The sequence below is a fragment of the Apium graveolens genome, unplaced genomic scaffold, assembly GCF_009905375.1.
Source record: "Apium graveolens cultivar Ventura unplaced genomic scaffold, ASM990537v1 ctg9012, whole genome shotgun sequence".
Lineage (NCBI taxonomy): Eukaryota > Viridiplantae > Streptophyta > Magnoliopsida > Apiales > Apiaceae > Apium > Apium graveolens.
This window is the reverse complement of record NW_027421662.1, coordinates 24448-38980: the sequence shown is the minus strand read 5'-3', so window position 1 is coordinate 38980 and position 14533 is coordinate 24448. Positions and strand designations below refer to the sequence as shown.

The following is a 14533-nucleotide window of genomic DNA, read 5'->3' as shown; positions in this document are numbered from 1 at the left end:
CATCACATCAAAAGCTTTTCCAGGATGATATTCCTACACATTTAAATGATATTAGCACCGATGATATTGCTACACATCTAAATGATGATAGTGGAGTTGAAGTAGATTTAGATGATGATGAATCCGAAGGAACATCGGACGAAGAGATAGAATGTGAATCTGAAGAAGATGGATATTCAAAAACTGAAGATAGTAATAGTTGTGAAGATGATTGCAGTGATTCGTCCGAATAATTTTTTATCAATCAAGTAAGTAAATTTTAAATTTATATTTTATTAAAATAATATAATATTATAGTGCAACAACATATATAAAATATTTATAATCAAATCAAGTAAGTAAATTTTAAGTTTATATTTTATTAAAATAATATAATATTATAGTGCAACAAAATATATAAAATATTTATAATCGTAAGTTATATATATTTTTTAATACATATATATTCAGAAAATTGATTAATATTATAACAATACAATTTATTGCATATCTTGCTAATTATTTAATATTCTATTTTAACAATATTTGGGAAAATATAAATACAGGGACAAAAGAGCGGGTAAGAGTTGAAGACACAAAAGTAGGGTTTCTATCTTGACAAAGGGGGGCGGCGATTGAAGTCACTCAATCGACTGGAAAATTGACATCAGATGAAGATAAAAAAATTGACATCTCTTCTTGATGTATGTATGTTGATTACTTTATGTGTTCATCTCTGTCTTTTTATCGAGTTATGGTGTATGTATACTTCTAGTTCTTTTAATGAGTTCATTATTTCACTTTCTTTATAGTGTGACTTCTAAGTTATTCATTTTAGCATCAAAAATCCATGAGATATTTTCGAGGGGTTTTGATTATGAATTTTGATAGAATTTTCCCAAGGTTTGAATTTGGGAATGGATTGGTTTTGGTATATAATGTTGGTGGTGGTGATGTGTGTGTATATTTTTATTATTTTCCTTATATATAATTATAACTCTCTAACACTGAATCATTGAACTTGCAGCCTTTGACTACTAAAAAATGTCCTGATGATAAGGATGTAGGTGATAAAGCTGTTGGTGATAAAGTTGTTGGTGGCTTTTCTCGGTTTGCAAGTCCAAAAAAATGCAGCGGGGCTACAAGTGGTGGTGAAGATGGTTTTGCTTAGGTTAACTTTGGATTTTAATTTGAGATTTTTTTAAGTATGATGGATAATGAGCATATTTTGATATTTGTGTTTGAGGAGGGATAGGAGTAGGTTCTGATGGTTGTGGTTGAGGTTGTGATTGTGGTACATCAGGATAAATTACAGAGTATTTGGCAACATCACCATTTACCAGGGCTTGTTTGACAACTAAGGGAATTCTAAGAGGTCTCAAAATTTCCTTTTTGTTATCAGCATTTAGTAAATCAGTAAAAGCCCTTTTGGCTAGCTTAAAGGATTCTAACAGGTCACTAGCTAAGATAGGTTCATCTTCTATACAGTCACTATAAATTAATTGACGGAATCTAGCAAAATAGACAATATTCCTATCCTCTTTCATTCTGTCACCAATAAAGCATAGCACAGTTCTAGCAAAATCAAAATGAGACTGATGGAGAAGAGCATACCCAATTTGTTGAGACAAGATTGGAATGGCATCAAAATTTGTACATTTGTTACCAAATTCCTTTGTGATACAGTCAAAGAAAAAGCTTCATTCTTGGCGCATGAGTGCACGTTTGAGTTGACCCATTTTTGCTAAACTTTCTTCATAGCCCAAATCAGCCATCATTTCCTGAAGCAGTGGGATTCCTCAACAACAACACTAAATTGAATATTTTCTGGTAAATGGAGAGCCTGTGAACCACTGTCGGAGTAACAACATAATCCTCCTCATTTGCTGTAAAGACAATACTAGGAGATCCACGCTTACCACATGGGCACGGGTATTCAGTAATCATTACTTATCACATGCAGTTTTTCAAGGAGAAAAACCGTCCAACTAACCAAGTAATCCCATTAATCAAGTAATCTCATTTAAACAATTATTCTGATAAAATAATCACATTTAAGAATAACCAAAATAAACCAAGCAAATAAACACTACCACGTGAGCAGCACAACTTGATTATTATCAGAATGTAAAGTGTAATCAGAATATGAAACGACTCAGAGGAAAAATCTTGTAATAAAGTAAAATTTCATTAATATATCAAACACATACATTTAATGAAACTTAAATTACATGCAGAAAATTACAAGATTGCCCTAGTCGAGAATCCCTAACATCAACACGGGATATTCCAAGTAAAAATCAAATATAGAGAGTTACCATGGGTAAAAGTCATTAAATTGATGATTCCAGTGAAAAAGTCAATTCTACGGTGGTATTATAGAGAATATCTTAATATTTAATAATTTAACAAAACAAAAAATTTTATCATTAAAAAATATATTTATCTACTTTAATATATAATTTTCAGTTTTTTAAATAATATAAAAATAACATTTATATTTGGTTGTTTTGAAAAATACCCAAGTCTAAAAACATTTTTGTAAAAATACTGTTATTTTTTTAAAAAAATTGTAAAAATACTTTTTAATTTGCAAAATACTATTTTTTAATTTTATTTTTTTGCAAAAATATGGTTTTTGGCAACTGAAATGAACTGCATACAACATTTGACGAGTTTCTGCAATTACATGCAACTCCATTCAACTAGTTGCATATCTGTTTGATTTTGGCTGATACCGGATTTTTACAAAAGAATTCCGAAGATTGTAAAATTGCAAAAAAACTTTAAAAAATTAGTATTTTTTACAATTTCTCTTTTATTGTTTTTATCAAAATTTGACTTGTTTGATCTATATAAAAAAATATGACTACAGAAAATGGGAATGATCAACTACAATACTTAGTGCAAGTTTGGCTCATCATTCTTGGGGCTCATTTGAGTCCAAAGCCCATTATAATATTTGCTTAGCTATTTGACAGATTAACTAATCGGTCACATAGAATCCATTTTGAGCCATAAATGGAATGTTAGAAGTCCTAACATTTCCTTTCCATTCTTCATTTTCATTTTATCACAACTCATGATTTACTCTATCTCATAGTTTCTTCTTTTTAAATTTATATTAGTTTAAAACTTGTATGATATATTAAATATTTTTATAATATTAATTTTTCTAAACTTAATTTGATGAAATTTTTTGGATATGAAATTTTAAATGATAGTAAGTTATCTTTGATTTTAATTTTATTTCAAAACTCATTCCAATCATATAATTTTATTACTTGTTTTTAGATTTTAGATTTTAGATTTTTATTTATTATATTCATGTATTAAAGTTATTAATTTATGTAATTTGTAATTTATATTTTATTATCTTTTTAAAAAATTATAACTTTTAAGTTACAATTTACCAAACACATTATAAACTTATAAGTAACTTGTAGATGAAATTATCCAAACACTTAAATAACTTATAACTTATCAGGTTCATATCACTTATACGACACTTTATAATTTTAAGTCACAAGTTACATTTTTTAAGAAATGCCAAAGGGGCCTTATTTATCTACTCACCTTTTCTGCCAGGTAGCTGAAGAATCAGTTTAATATAGTTATTGTATGATAGAATAACTATACTTCTAGTCCCTCGTTGAATTTGAATCATAAATTTGAATCATACTCCTATCATCCTATTCAATTTTTTATATGAGGGGAGGGAAACCGCATAAGCACTTTAAATTTTTTATAAAATATTGTTACCTAATTTTTAAATTTTTTTTTTAAACAAAAATATAATATATTATTTCCATAAGTTGAATATTTTTGGGGACCGCACATGGATCATTTCTCATATATAAGTTGTACTTTTGAACTATACAAAAAATATTCTTCTCTTAAAACAAGTTTTTACCGTATTTTAAGTATGTTTTTCTTGCCAAACATATATACTGTGTTACTGTAGTCATAATTTAAATAGTGATCTCAATTAATGAAACTTTTTATTACTTATATGCTTAGAGCATATGTATTAAAACTGTATTTTCATTGATTCAACGGCTTTTTTAATTGGCCCAATAAAATATAGTATGTAAATGTAGTAAATCAAATGAGTCAAAAATTGATACTCCTTTGATTCATTAATAAGATATTTAATAATTGATGGAGCTCCCAACAGTAGGCAATTTTGTGGAAACCACATATTCACCTTTTTTTTGGCATGTTCCACCTTTTCAGATACAACTTGCTCTATTATTTTTTTTTAGTATATTACAACTGCTTTTAAATATAATTCTTTGTGTTCATTTTTCACACAAAATTTTAAAGAATCAAATGGAAACGAAATAACTTTTTTGAATTCATTACCACAAAATTTATCTTGTATATTTTTAAAAATGAAAATGATTTTGAGATTACTCTAATTTTATAAAAATGATGTTATTTTATAAATATAAATTCAATTAATAAATTTAGTTCAAGACACGTGTTAGAAGATGAGTCAACAAAATTCTAATCGAAAATCTAAAACTATCAACAATATTATCAAGAAGATATAAAATTATCTACAACATATTATTGATTTCAAAAATATTATTTGTGAGACATAGAGATGAAGTTAAATATATAATATTTAATCTATATTTTTAAGTAAGATAATAAATATATAAACTTAAATCTATATTATTAAGTAGGATAGTTCAGATTATGTATTATTTATTTGAGAAATAGTAATTGATTAATTGATGAAATTGTATGGGTGCATAAGATCTATGAAAAAATCTTGATTTAGTGTGAAAAGTAATTAAAGCCATTGATTCAATTGATGATTTGATGAATTGATGAATTTATGAAGCAAACAGGTCCATATGATCTTACATGGAAAGAAATGCACATAGTTTTTACACACGCTACCCATATAATTCCCAATTCAGAGTTCTAACTTTTACATAAAACTCTTAATTTTCATCGTATACCTTTTTTCATAACCTTTGGTTGTTGGACGACGCCTAAAGTTGAATGGCCAAACATATCCCATGCACATAGAAATTAGAACTTATAGGCTTGTACCTGGACTGTAAACACCATTAAACTCGGGTTCGAGTTTGACTAAACTTATTTTTGGAGCTTGAAATTCGAGTCGACAATGTTTGAAAAGCTCGAACCAACACTACTATGTACAAAACAAGTCTCAATAATCAAGATCCGCTACACTAAATTGTTAGTGTTTGTGCCCTAGAAACAACACTTTTATGTTTTATTTATGATATTTGGATTATTAATGTTCATGTTCCATCAATTATTCTTTTAATAATTTATTAAGTGTTAATTTACTGCGATATAAATATTAGATTAATAAATGTCCTTGGAATATGATATAAATTATATATCTCTAAGTACGTGACATAGAAATGAGATTATGTGAATAGTATCAATATTCCCAAATATCCCTAGTCGAGTATTATTATTAAGGGATAATAATTAGGCATTGAGACTAGTGTGTTTGTTGACTGATGATCACATCTCATTGATCATATGTATAAAGGTACTAATGTCGAAAACACAAGCAGATATAAATATACATGGTGTTTGATAGACCCAATGTGAGATTCTACATGTCTGTTGTGTCATAAGTAATTCTCATAGTGATAACGATGTAATGTTCATTCGACTTGAAATCATTATGATTAATATACTTTGATTACATCAAAAGTTGACTTTGACCAGGTAATGATAAAAGTGGATTTCGGGTATATTAGGAATCGTGTGAGAAATATGAATGATCTAGAAAAGATTTAACCCTCATAATTTTGGAGAGATATTATTGGCCTTTTATGTGAGCTAGATTATTAAATACGTGGCGCTGTGCTCAAATGTTGGTTTGAAATGATAGTCTACTCATCGATCAAGGAAATTTGGATTAAACCATGAAGAGGATGACACATAACATGCCTCGAGTTTAATCCATAATATTTGGTTAAAAGGATTATATTACATTGTACATTATTCACGAAAGGTTTATCGATCACCGATTTAATTATTATTACTTGGGTAGCAATGATGTATTACTAGATGTCGCTCATTGTTTATGATTTTAAATTAGATTTAAAATTATTGCCAACGTAATAATAACCTAAAGGGTCACACAAAGAATGATTGGAGGATTATTTAATTTAAATTTGGATTTAAATTAAATGTAAGTAATTCGAATAATTTATTATTAATTAAGTAAGACTTAATTAATTAAATAAATAAGAAATTTGAGTTTACTATTAAATCCGAAATTGAGTTATTGGGTGATTAAGCAAGACTTAATTAATAATAACTAGGATTTTTGGATTTATTAAAATTCTAAATTAGTTTAGGGTTAGAAGTCTTTTTCTTTTGCCTATATAATATATTTTTAAGCCTCGACTAGGGTTGTGCATTTTATAATATAAAAACACAAACCCTAGCAACTTGAGACAGAAAGAGAGAGAGAAAAGGCGGCTTCTGATTTATGAGTGCTAGAACACGCTTATCCTTCGTTTTATCATTCGTGTGGATACCTTCAAGGCGTAGATCATTTCGCGATGGGATACATGGTGATTGTTGAAAGCTTGGAACTCCATTAGACAACATAAACCGTAAAACTTTTTAAGGTAAACATCTTAACCTCAAATTAAATATCATTTTTTCGCATTGATCCTGCATTGAGTTTCGATTTTTCTGGTTTTTACAATTTTAAACATTGTTTCCGCCGAGTTTATTCCTCGAAACCCAACATAAATTTGTAAAATACATAACCCTTCATCTCAAAATAAGTCGCTTGGACTTTAGGCGCATGTTTTATGGTGTACAAAAAAGTGACTTCCACATATTATTTATACAATTTTCTTTTTTAATAAAATTATTACATTTTAATTTTTTATTCATTAAAAGATGAAATTAAGAAAAAATGGGTATATGATAGTTTTTTGCACCTTAAAGTACGTGCGCTCTAATTAAAGCAACACTTGTTTTGAAGAATAGAGTATTAATTAAATCTATAACCCTTATTATAATCGAAACCCCATGTTTAAACGGTACCTTGGTTGTGAGGCTTACAATGTAAATGACCTAGAGAGCAAACCAAACCTCTCATTTTGCAAAGAAGTGGTGCCACATTGATCAAAGTCTAATGCAAATTTATATAAATGAAATGATTTTTCAAAAAGTCAAAAACTACGGCGATAATTATACAAGTGTGAACAGTTAAACAATTTACTTCATAAATATTGTATACTATGCTAGTCAACAATTATTGATTAAATACATTAGAGATAACATGGCATAAATGAATGAAAATATCACAATAATGTTTAGTTGATAAACATATGTGTGGAAACATATGTGTAGAACCAAAATAAAGTGTGAAAAGTGAGACATGTTTTTCTTACGTAAGTAGAGGTCTAGTGAAATTAGATAAAAATAAAATTTCTTATGCGGTCTAAATTGTGAAGTAAATTTTTATGACCATTCCCTGCTAGAACTTTAATCATTTTAATATTTCTTATACAAAAGATTTTTTGTACAAATTTATCTAACAAATCACAGCAAACAATCACTACAAGAAAAAAGTCCATAGACATCGCTTTTTGACCGATGTCTATGTTGTTTCACAACCGATGTTGATGTCGGTGATGTCTATTCTAGACATCGGTGGATACCCGATGTCTATACTCGATTAGACATCGATTTTAGTTAAAAACAGATGTCTATGTGTTGATTATTTACATAAAATGCTATAAATAAATTATTTAATAACTAAATTACACCTAATTAAACATGTTAAACACATCATGAGCTATGTTTTTTGTCACAAAAACATCGATTTTAGTGAAAAATACTGATGTCTATGTGATGATTTTTTCAAAAAATGCTATAACAAAAATATTTAATAACTAAATTACACCTATTAAAACATATTAAACATATATTGAGCTATATTTTTTGTCACAAAATTATCGATAATTTTGACAGAGGTGATGTAAAATGGCATATTAAACATCTGTTTCTTTAGTGAAAGGTGATGTCTAATTTAGCGTATAGACATCAGTTTTTTCTAGAATGAAGTGATGTCTATGTATCATTTAGACTTGAACATGTTAGTCTTTCACATCAGTCATTTGTCTGAAACTGATGTATATTGCGTTTTTTGACATCAATTTTGTTAGGTTAAAAGTGATGTTTATAATGTCACTTGACATCAGTTTTATCTTAAACAAATTGATTTCTATGTTTCATTTAGACTTGAACCTGGATTTCTTTGACATCAGTTTTTTACCTTAAAGTGATGTACATTATCTTTTTTGACATCAACTTTTCCTACTTGAAAGTGATGTGTAAGAAATTTATAGACCAAATTGTGTAAAGTTTTACATCACTAATTTTCTAAAAAAGCAATGTACTCGTTACTAATAGACATTTGTTATAAATAAACTGCAGGGCCTCAATGCGAACTTCATCTAGCTGTTCAATGCTATAGCAACTTCTCGAGTGTTACACTACTTATATACATGTCAAGTGCTAAACACTACTAACACAAAAAGAAATAAACAAGATTTATGTAAGACCATGTAAACGGGTAGCCAGTATATTGAAAATTTCTTCAATCAGTAGTAATATCTCTTAAACTCTCTCCTGCATAGCAGGTTTACAGTTAAAAGAGCAATCAATATCCAATCTTTCAGAACACCAATCACTAAAAAAATTGAGAAGTTCAATGCTAGCGCACAAATGGCATTGGAAAAAAAATCCAGAAGTTGAACTTAATCTGAGAGACTTCCATTCCAGGCTGCAAGTGAGAAATATTGCAATACAGAAGTTACCTAACGGAAACATGGTAGCTTCATGAACTGAACAATGCTTTCTTCTAAAAGTAAAAAAAGGCAATTTACAGGAAATATCACCCCATCACAGAGTTGGATACAATGAAATAGGAGAAAATATCACCCCATCACAGAGTAGGATCATATAATGATGGAACGAGAACATTCGTGACAAGTTGTCCACACACAGTACCAAAAAAAATAATAAAAAAGAAATGACCTTAAACCTGCATGGAGCGATGTAATATAAGCTTGTGATAGGATTCAGAGTCAATCCTTTCTTTTGAAGAAGGACCTGAGTCAAGACTAGCCTCAAAGCTTCTGCAAATATACCCGTGACCAGTTACCCATGACATACTCAGGGCTTTAAGCATCTGAATGAAAGCCACAGATATACGAGTAATTTTATTGTGTTAAACTTCAACTTAATGCACAAAATATAAACTGTGATAATTACTTGGCCTCCTGAATGAATTGTTCTTATCTACTTATTTGCAATTTTAGAAAATTATTTTTATTATATTTTTCTAATTGTTGCGTGTTCAGGAATAGAATGTTTACCTGCTTCACAATTATAGAGAAATTTTGATTATATTCTAGTTTTCTAACTAAGGGGGTTCAGGCTGTATAGGCTGTAACCTGTAAATATATTGTGCTAAATATTTGTTTTTATAGAATCTTTACAATGTGATAATTTTGATTATATTCTAGTTTTCTAACTATGGGGGTTTAATTGCTAGTACATGATTGTATCCACAACTGCTCCAAGCCTCCAACATACTACTTGTTTACCGACTCAATCCAGCATCAGAGGGCATGTGACACTGGGTAGTAATATAGAAAAAGAGAACTGACCATCTAGAAAAAAATGTGAATTAGAATAACTGAGTTTAAACATTAGAAAAGTGTGATAGCGTGTTGTATATCATGTCTCAAGATGATATGAACCCATCACAGAAAATGGAGCATGAAAGTTATTTACTTCAACACAAGTTCGTTGTCAGCTAGTGGTTTCTGGAAGAGAAAAACTAGGTATAAGCTAATATAACTGTAGTCAGCAAAAAAGATGAGGAAAACCAACCTCTTAGTTGGCCGAGCTGCTTATATAAGAGACTAAAACTGTTATGTCGTCAAGCTTTCCACCATAGTATCTGAATCCTTCTTCCTTGGCTGCTGTAGAGAAGGGAGTCTGCTTATATTTGTCTTGAGCTCTTTGTTGTGCCGAAGCAGCTAATCTCTGAGATAAAACATCAGGATTTAGACCTTCTCTCATCCCATCAGCAACAATAGATGTTACCTCATCATTGAATAAATTGTCAAATAAGCCATCTGTCGCAGCAATAATCACATCTCCAGGTGCCACAGAAATCATAAATACCTGTAAATAATTACACCTGGGACACATGAGACCATTGCATGCTTCATCTATATATTAAAGGCACTCCTATTTCACTCCAATATTACTGATTCATTTTCATTGTATTTTTCCTGAGGTCATTCCTTACAGAAGTATTTATAAACCTATGGCAATTTCAAATATGTGTAGGACTTTATAGAATATGGGTCAAGATTATGTAATAAGTATTTATGTTATTCAGTTGTATGGTAAAGATAAATAAATTTAACAAAAAGGGGTATTAATAAGTCATAGAAAATTGATACAAGGCCTGAATATAAACATCCCATAAGTCATGGGTAACTGGTCGGGTAGAAAGTTTCACTGTAAGCAAATCTTCACTCCATAGCAAATCTTCACTGTATAGCAAGGAGTGTAAATTTTGTTCAAATCACATACTCAGGGCTTTAAGCATCTGAATGAAAGCCACAGATATATGCAAGTATGCCGTGTTACCAAACCTGTGTCAATAATAAAAGTGAACATTACGGTTTAGAATACAGATAATGTGGGTCAACTTGAGATAAAATGGAATTTACAATGCATGTTATAGTTATTGTCTTTCCAGAAGCTGTCTTTGCAAGTTAGGGAACTTTAATGACATACCTATAACCATATAAAGTGAAAAGATTATAGTAGTAGCAGCATAGTAAAACTTCGCAAGTTATATTATGTCCCCATGGTATATTTCACCACCCTTCAAAACAACATAATGATCGTAAGCAAACCTTAAAAAATATATATGGACAATAAATTGGCACATTCAACACTCTGTACACATACCTTTAAGTACAGAGGATGGTGTCTGGAACTCCTGCCAGACATGCTACGATGAAGTGAGATCCATATTCATAGACTTTGCAGCAAGATATGAAGCTCCGGCAGCAATCTGATGAGGTTTAAATTGTAGCCAAAGAGAGCTCCTAAGCCTACAAAAAGAAACTTAAAGTCAGACTAGCAATAAATTTATCTTTCTTGAACAATGCTCAAATAAAGAATTGGACATAAAACAAACCATCTGAGATGATACAATCTCCTGTAACATAGTGCAATGTCACTTAATATACAAACCATATCAGCTTCAGACATTTTCTTAAATTAATTAGCCTGCTATTAAATTACCATTTATATGAAATCATAGATCCAAAGAGGAAACAAAAAAAGGTGGTTTCCCTTACCAACTATAGAAGCAGCAACATGTGGATTATTTCCATGTATCTCCAGCAGAAATGTTGATAGTATGCAATATTATAGCACACATCATATAGCAATCTACATAGAACATCAACTCCAACTCCCACCTCAGTAGCGGAGAATATTTAAGTCCAGCAACTTTCGCAGTTTATATACGTAGAGAAAATGATACACAGTAAAAGAAAAGAAAGTTTGCAACTTTCAGCTTTAAGACTGAAAAGGCAGTCCAACCTCTGATTTATTTGATACTGGAAATTGATAGCATTTGAGGTGAAATTACAAGTACAAGTACAAGTGACGCTAAGTGCTCATCCAGTCCCGACAGTCTAACATACACAATCGGCAGAAACCCAGCTGACAAACTTTACGGATTCGATTTGAACCTCTGACCTCTGAAACAGTTGTACAGATCATCTAAATATAGGCCAAAAACGAAAAAAAGAGGTGATTGGCTTGCCCCCTAAAGTTCATAAAATGTCTCAAAAAACCGAGACATATCCGGAGCTGACAGTTCTGTTCAATCAGTACTACTGTAGATATTCCCCAGAAAACCTTTTATAGGCTCATATTCCCAGAATAATGATCTTTTATCGTTCAATACTCAACTATAAGGTATTAAGCCTAATTATTCAAAAAAATATATATAGAATCTTACATTGCTACAAGCCCAAATGTAATAACTATTTAGCCGTGTAACAACTAAAACACAAATTAATAGCTAAAAATCGATAAATACACAATGTAAATAGCAAAAAAATCAAAAATAAATGCAAGAAAAACATACCCCATGGATTCGCTTTCAGGTAACAGGGCATTTAGGTCCACTAGCTCTCTTCTTAGTTGTCTGATAAACCAGCTTATCTCCTAAAGTTTCATCAAATTTTAAATATCACTCTTTACATAATATTAACCTTAACATTTCCCAAATCTAAACAATCACTTTTAGAACTAATTACAAAAATAATTAATAAAGACATATACATAACAATAAAGTATATAATATAAAATCAAACAACATACATATTCTTAAAAATCAATAACTAGTAAGTAGCAAAAAATCAGAAATAGAAAAGGGGTTTTTGAAAAGAGTACCAGGGGTTTTGACAATTCGGTATTGGTTGGATTTGGTGGCATAATTGTGGCGTTTGCGATGAGTAAGACCCTGAAACATCCTTCCTGTGCTTTCATGGAAATAGAGTTTCATTCCACGTTACCAATTAGAGTTTCTAATCAAATAAGCTTACCAGAGGTAGGTGAGAGGTTGAGCACAAAGTCAAGAGAGGGAAGATGTGAGCACAGATGCGAGGGAGAGAGAGAGGTTCGAGAGAGACGTGAGAGGAGTTGAGATGGTGAGATGGAGATTGTGAGCGGAGAGAGGTTCGAGAGAGAGGGAGGGGTTCGTGAGAGAGAGGAGTTTGAGATTCAGTTTTCTAATTTTTTGTTTTTAGTTTGTTGTCTCAATGAGGGGAATAAAAATTTGGTTAAGGGGGGAAATTTTGGGAGGGGGGAATTTTAGAACTAAAACTGAATGAAATTTTGACTAAGGGGGGAAAGAAAAGGTGGGCGCGAATTTATTTTTTTTTGGTGAAGTTTAGACATCGGTTTAATTATAACCGATGTCTACAAAGAACAAAGACATCACAAAAACACGGGATGATGTCAATACCTCTTTTAACATCAGTGTCAAAGTTAACCGATGTCTAATGTGTGATGTCTATTGACATTATTCTTGTAGTGAATGTAACATTTCAAATAACCGGTTCATGCTTTTTTAAATATAATAAACTATAACAACCTTAAATTGTAGAGTTAATATCACTTTGCATTCCTTCGGTTTCAGCATAATCCGGATTGGGTCAAGAACTTTAATTATATGCAATATGCATCCCTTAAATTTTCATATCCTTACAATGACTAACCCTCAGCCCGATTTTTTGTTAATTTTGATCGTTAATGGTTGACCATGGGTAAAATGGAGATATTATGTAAAAAAATTAAAAAAATATATTAAAAATTCAAAATAAATGTAAAATAAAAAGTAAAAATTATAGTTTATTTTTTTATAGTGTGAGTATATATATACAAATTTTTATAACGTGCGTAATAATTATAAATATATCAAAATATGATTTAACTTTAATATGTTAAAGATGAAATAATTAAATAGAAAGACTAAAAAACTATTATTATTTTTAAAAAGTGCTAAAATCGATTTAACACTTGATTCAATTTTTTTTAAATCATTATATTTTTTTCTAATATTTCCAATTTATTATTATTTTATTTAAATATTTTATATGTATTATCTCTGTTTTACCCCTAGTCAACCGTTACTTAATGGTCAAAATTGACAGAAAGTTGACTAAGGGGTGGTTATTGTAAAAGTATAGAAATATATAAGATGCATTTTCCATATAATTAAAGTTCTTAACCTGCATTAAGTTAAACTGAAGGGATACAAAGTGAAATTAAGTCTAAATTATATGACAATAACAGCACATACTCAACAAAGTACACCTTTCTTACATAACATTTGTTTATTTTATCCACACAATAGTAACACATTGCAAGACATTTATTTATTTTACAATCCTCTAAAAGATGTGCAGCTAGACATGTCACACCAACACAATTTACCTTATTGTCATATTAATTTCATAACAGAAATGCACTAGAAAAACACATCTTAACGAGCACCAAATTGAAAGACAACTACAGTCTAAATCACGAGTATACGCCTAGCCAACCAGAAATTATATAAAATAACTTTAGAAACAGACTTGGTCTATACCTTTTCCAGACCATGGTTTAAATCTAAAATATTTAAATAGGGAAACATAATACTTAAATAGAAAAAACCAATTTCTTTTACAACCCCTTCACAAAGCATTGCTTCGGGTGAAGGACAAGTTTAGCCTATTTGTTATATAAAATTAACAAAAATGACCATTTTCTGAAAAGTTGAACAACTTTAGCCGATGGGATACCCACCTGCACTACAAGAATTTCCAAAAATGTCAACAGAAATTAACAACGAAAATTAGTCTGTTGTAACTTACTAACATATTGCCAACAGAACCCAAAATGATTGGAAGTCAAAAAAATAGTAATCAATACC

At 30.1% G+C, this 14533-nt stretch overlaps 1 protein-coding gene across 1 annotated transcript; it reads right to left on the bottom strand.

Moving 5' to 3' along the window:
- Positions 1-9909: 9909 nt before the first annotated feature.
- Positions 9910-11046, bottom strand: LOC141705541 (putative protein phosphatase 2C 55). Its single transcript, XM_074508451.1, has 2 exons — positions 11005-11046; positions 9910-10203 (listed from the first exon to the last, which is right to left on the bottom strand). The coding sequence occupies exons 1-2, from the start codon at positions 11044-11046 to the stop codon at positions 9910-9912; spliced, it is 336 nt and encodes a 111-aa protein (XP_074364552.1).
- Positions 11047-14533: the final 3487 nt, after the last annotated feature.